Here is a 6,000-nt window from a genome sequence, read left to right as displayed (position 1 = left end):
GTCTTGTGTTGCAACGTCTCCAGCCAAGCACAGCGAGTATCACGTGGGCCTCATCTTGGAAGGCGGACAGCAAATGTGAGCACCAAAGATTCTCGTAAACTGTCCACCAAGACATGTTTTGCCCATATCTTGGTTTGCGTCGTGCTGAGGATGACATGTAAAGCGCATATATTTCGACGTGTACAGCACGTGAACTGCTGTTTACGCTCCACAAGCGAATTACCGTGTGCTTAACCAGATACGCATTTCCAGATCAAGTTGTTGGAGATTCGTTGGTGCCGGTTTCTCGTTGCTGGGGTACTGGATGGTCAAAAACCCGAAGATCCCTTAGATCCACTGCCCACAAACGCTGCAAATGAACGACTATTTAGGTCCTCAGAATGTCTTTTTGATGCAACAATCGGCGTAGATTTACATCACGGTTCTGGCCTTGAGATACATAACATCACGGTTCTAGCCTTTGAGATACGTATAGAGAATCACTCCACTACCTGCAGAGTCCCTCCTTGATGTGTAATCCAATGACTCCACTTCCTGTAGCTTAGCTTTTCTACACTGTGCTATGAGGCTAATGCCGAAGGCTGAGGTGACTCATCAGGTTTTTCTATGTACACGTCACCTCCGGCTCCTTCAACTGTCCGATTCATTATCTTATCAACACACATTAAACAGAGAAGTTGGACGGGGTGAGATGTGGTTCATGCAACCAGTTTCCGACAGGAATTTCGCTTGCTTTCCACGACCTATGGGTCTTGGTACAACATGGGTAAAGTTGATCATGATTGCCACTCCCTTTTGGAAGAGATGCACTGTTATCTATTCGCTCCTGTTGGCCGGTTTCGTTTCCTTCTCCTAGATAGGAGCGAAAAAGTGAAGGAAGTGCTGACCGAGGACTTCACTTCCATCACTGAGCAACACCAGTGGAAGCTCGTCGGGACAGCTGTTTTGTGGCTTTTGAGCTAAGAAATTTATCTACATACCTCTAACCGGAGATTCCAAGTTCACCGTTCACATTTATGTCAGTGATGGTTAGCCTAACCAGACGGCCAGCCAAACTGTTGTTGTTCGGGTGTCTGTTCAAAATAAGTGAGGTGAGTAACTGTCCCACTCACTGACCGTTCTTCAGGGTCCATTTCATGGATCAGATTGAGCAACTTTCAAACCTTCCATGAGCTTTTAAGGACCAAGAGACTGTGTTAGTTACTTGCTTTGAGATTGCGAGTGCCACGTGGGTTCTGGAAGCAGCTCAATCACAATACGGTAAGGTCCGATCTCTTGGTGTAGTTAAGGCTTTAATATGTACGTGGGTTTATGTTACTGTTCAATACTGCCGGGCTTTCAGGTTCTTTGTGCTTCCATTGAGTTCACTAGTCTGTTTACGTAGTTTGATAGATGCGCAAGCACTGTCGTGAAAGACGAAGTCAGTGCGCGCATTGCAAACGCCTGACCCGCATTTGCGAGCTTGCATGATTTATGGCACCAGACAAAACCTACTACTGTGCCAAAACGGTATCCAGAGCCCTCCGGATTTATGAATATGTGGCCGGGTGCTTCGATGACCTTAAAACGTCCCCAAAAGTTCAAGAATCGATCTCTGAATACTGCGGGTGTTTTAGTTGGCCGCAGCGAGTTTGCAATCGATTGGTACGTAAGCCATCTAAGGGTTTACATTAGCTTTGACGGATTAGCAATAAAGCCCATTAGGTTACACTGAATGGGGCACTTGCTATACATGCCTTCACTCCTCAACGTACACAAAGAAAGATTCACGGTGGCACACTATGGCTGACAACAACTATAGAAGGTGCTCTTTCCATACTAGGTGCTGTAGAGTCCTCCCACCTTATGCGTTACTAGATTGCAGACAGGACATGACATTTTGTCCTTGGTCCCACGATGAACTTGGGGCTGTTTATCCGCGACAGATAGCTGACTACCGCTCGCTATGGGCTCGAGACAGTTCAATGGTTAAGGCGCAGAATTACTGGCCGGGAGGTCCGTGGTCCGAACTCAACTTCAACATCTCGATTGCTTCTGTCCAGGATGGGGCAACCTGGCAATATCTCAGCCTCCGTGCTTCCTTCAGGTGGCACCGAGCGGGTGTTACGGCCAAACGACTGTTCAGTATCACACAAACTGCGCAACTTTATCAGGATGGTGGTAGCATCTTCTAGGCTCAATGTATTCGTTATAAGCGCACCTTATTGAACAAGCTGGGAGGGATTAGTGGATGGTTAAGAAAGTTAGTGAGCTACCGCGTTTCTTGAGTGTGATTACCAGTGCATTCCAGCAGCTTGTAGCTCCAAAATTATTGGTGAACCCTGTCTGTCATAGTTTGAGCATAGCGTAACTATTTCTATCGGTCGTAGGGACGGACGCTTGCGGAGAATTTCTGGAGGACCGACATGGAAAAGACGAGACCTTGCAAAGTATTCGTTAGGGACCGAAATACGCGCAATATCTCCAGTTCGGACGGCTTTTTACAAGAAATCTGGTATCTGACGGTGAATTCTTCATGCACTATTGGTGGTATGAGGGGATTGTAAATTTTCAAAGCGAAGCCTATCTGTGATGAAAAGTCGAGAAGCACTGCGCAGTATTGATAGAACTATCATTTGTAATCTGTGACTACAAGGTTATACTGTGAACCGGAACATATAATGATGGAAGGTTTTATGAAGCCACTAGTGTTTTCTGCATTATTTTGATCCTCCTTCAAAGTTAGTGGAAGAACCATTAACTTCCGATTTAGCATGTGCCATATCCCTGTAAAGTCAGCTGATAAGCATCGATAATGAGACCCTGCATTCTTATCGGTCTCAACAAGGATCGGCGCAAACCCGACCTCTGCCTCTCGACTTCCCGTGTCTAAGCCTGGGCAACCTGGCAGCATCCCAGCCCTCGTTCTTCCTTCGAGTGGCATGGCAGCTAGGCACCGGAAGTTTTTTCCAACAAAAGTCTTATATTAACGTTATCTGTCTTTCTTGAATTTCCCCCTCCCACGCAACTTAGATCATTCAACATTCAAAGCAGCTGTCCACCAAATTTGTGGTTGACTGCGGTTTGGTATGCCCAGGATTCCTAAAGTAGCGTGTTGTGTACAGAGAAAATGTTATTAAGACCGTTTTGTTGATTCTGTCGGTGCTTGCCTGGAACTGTTGTACCTGATACTCAATGTTCTCACAGATTCGACGACTCCAATATCCGTTGCAGTGTTCTTTATCGCCGTTAGCACCAATGTACGAACAGCATGATAGTTCAGTTGAGTATCGTACCGTTCAGCTGTAGTACCATTTCAGTACCTAGCCGCCATGCCACACGAAGGAGGCACGAGGGCTGGGATACTGCCAGGTTGCCCAAGCCTAGATACGGGAATTCGAGATGTCAAGGTTGGGTTCGAACCATGGACCTTTCGGTCAGTAGATCCGTGCTCCAAACACTGCCCTTTGAGCCATCTGACTCAATGTATTCAGTTATGTCAGCCATTGTCATTTGTGAATCGAGTGACTGTACCCAGATGGATGCTGAAGTGCACAACGCAAGTATTGCAATGAAACCTGCTTGATCATTAGGCCTGTGAACAATATTTTGCTTAGTCACTGTGCTTACGGTACCAGAAAAATGATTGGCTGACTGCAAACTTCGTACGGTAATATGATGCGGAACCTTTTGGAACCTTCATAGAACAAGTGGTTTCAACATAAAAAGGGTTGCCGCAACGTGCGTCAATGGCGTTCAGCAAGTGTTCTGCACTTAAAACACAAGAGAAGGAGAAGGGCCTCTTAGTCGATCGAGATTCACGTACAGTATTGAACTTGCGGGACGCGAATGCAATCTTTGTGTTTTTTATCGGCAAAATGTATGATCTACATGACCATGATGGTGGGTTTCTTATTGACATAGTATGGTGAGAGAAGCCGGAGTAACTGAGGTTCGGGATTCCGTTTCTGCGGTAGACATACATGTTAAATCAGGCGAAAAAATCGCGGTCCGTTTCTTCATCAGATAATTTATAACAATAGGTAGGTAAAAAGGCAATACCCCGATCAATATCACGTCGAACATGATTGTCAAACTTCTTTGCACACTCATGCGAACATAAATTCATCTAAAAAAAAATACGTGTTGGAAAGCGACAAAGCATGTGTGCGACCTAATACGCTGTTTGGTGCGGTTGATGCAATGTAGAAAGGAATCGTGCATGTGAGACGGAAACTAGTAACAAGACTTCTGCATAATTTATCAATAATGGAGGGTACTGTCGTGGATCCAATCAATAGAACGGAGAGAAGTGCGCTTTTCGCTTGCTCGCAGGTCAACATGTGAGGCGTGCGAAAAACCTGTTCTATTTTCACTCACTAGCTTACTTCTGTGATGAGCTTGTGTGCACCGCAATTCTTGTCTGTTTCCATTTCAGTTACCCAGAAAACAGCAACAACGATCGGACCGGTCTGCGCCGGCAAACCGACGGAAAGCCCCCTTTGTTAAACCACCATTCACCAAAGGATCTTCTGTTCGATTTCGGGATGCTAGCAGAGCAATGAACATTCGACACACGGAGAAGCACAACGAATCGAAAATGCTGCATCCTTCCTGGCAAGCAAAACGAGAAGAAAAAGTGAAGGCCCAAATAGTCGCCAACCCAGTTGCTGCCGCGAAACGTATTGTGTTTGACGACTAACCGAAGCTGTCCTCGTGTCTGTATATAATGTTTCTGCGACTTTTGCTTACAAGGTGTGATACGTGTTGGAAAGCGACAAAGCATGTGTGCGACCTAATACGCTGTTTGGTGCGGTTGATGCAATGTAGAAAGGAATCGTGCATGTGAGACGGAAACTAGTAACAAGACTTCTGCATAATTTATCAATAATGGAGGGTACTGTCGTGGATCCAATCAATAGAACGGAGAGAAGTGCGCTTTTCGCTTGCTCGCAGGTCAACATGTGAGGCGTGCGAAAAACCTGTTCTATTTTCACTCACTAGCTTACATCTGTTATGAGCTTGTGTGCACCGCAATTCTTGTCTGTTTCCATTTCAGTTACCCAGAAAACAGCAACAACGATCGGACCGGTCTGCGCCGGTAAACCGACGAAAAGCCCCCTTTGTTAAACCACCATTCACCAAAGGATCTTCTGTTCGATTTCGGGATGCTAGCAGAGCAATGAACATTCGACACACGGAGAAGCACAACGAATCGAAAATGCTGCATCCTTCCTGGCAAGCAAAACGAGAAGAAAAAGTGAAGGCCCAAATAGTCGCCAACCCAGTTGCTGCCGCGAAACGTATTGTGTTTGACGACTAACCGAAGCTGTCCTCGTGTCTGTATATAATGTTTCTGCGAATTACAAGGTGTGACCTGCTACTCTTCTCGTCAAATGTCTGGAGTTAGTTAACGGTTATTTAGATCACGTAGACAGGACGCCTCAGATAATGCACACTAGGATGAGACTAGTCATGTCAGTGACGCATCAACCGCTTCACTTTTCAACCACTCTGTTTATTCTGAGGTTGGACAACCGCTTCACTTTTCAACCACTCTGTTTCTTCTGAGGTTGCAGAACGCATCTTATCCCACTATTGGAAAAATGAAAATCGTCCAGCTGTAGCACCCTTTCGGTGCCTAGCTGCCATGCCACATGAAGGAAGCACGAGGGCTGGGATACTGTCAGGTTGCCCAAGCCTAGACAGGGGAAGTCGAAAAGCAGAGGTCGAGTTCGAACCACGGACCTTCCGGTCAGTAAATTCGTGCTNATTCGCGCTCTAACCACTTGGGTCATCTCGCCCACTTGGAGGTCATGACAGCCAAACGACCTCACTACTACACAAGTCCCTTGGAAATACCCTGGTTTCGACGCAGAAATAGACTTTCCATCGATTGGCTCAAAACTATGCCTTTTGTAGATTAACGTTAGTCTGTAGTCTTCTTCATCGGTGTTCCATATGTATGTCGGAAACGGGTAATACTTTTGAATAGACTGATATACACGTGCGGTAGTTGTT

The 6,000-nt window shown here is 46.0% G+C and overlaps 1 protein-coding gene across 1 annotated transcript in view; it reads left to right on the top strand.

The window, feature by feature from the left end:
• T265_01079 (hypothetical protein) overlaps positions 1 to 4,681 on the top strand; it is a gene marked incomplete at both ends in the record, with an annotated part of 17,197 nt that extends 12,516 nt beyond the window's left edge. The window contains one exon of the mRNA XM_009165022.1: positions 4,418 to 4,681. Within this exon, the coding sequence (XP_009163286.1) occupies positions 4,418 to 4,681 (264 nt within the window). The remainder of the gene's footprint in view (positions 1 to 4,417) is intronic.
• Positions 4,682 to 6,000: the final 1,319 nt, after the last annotated feature.

The sequence above is a fragment of the Opisthorchis viverrini genome (assembly GCF_000715545.1).
Source record: "Opisthorchis viverrini unplaced genomic scaffold opera_v5_11, whole genome shotgun sequence".
NCBI classification, from domain to species: Eukaryota; Metazoa; Platyhelminthes; class Trematoda; order Opisthorchiida; family Opisthorchiidae; genus Opisthorchis; species Opisthorchis viverrini.
Note: the sequence above shows the minus strand (reverse complement) of the source record. Positions and strands in the feature narration are given on the sequence as shown.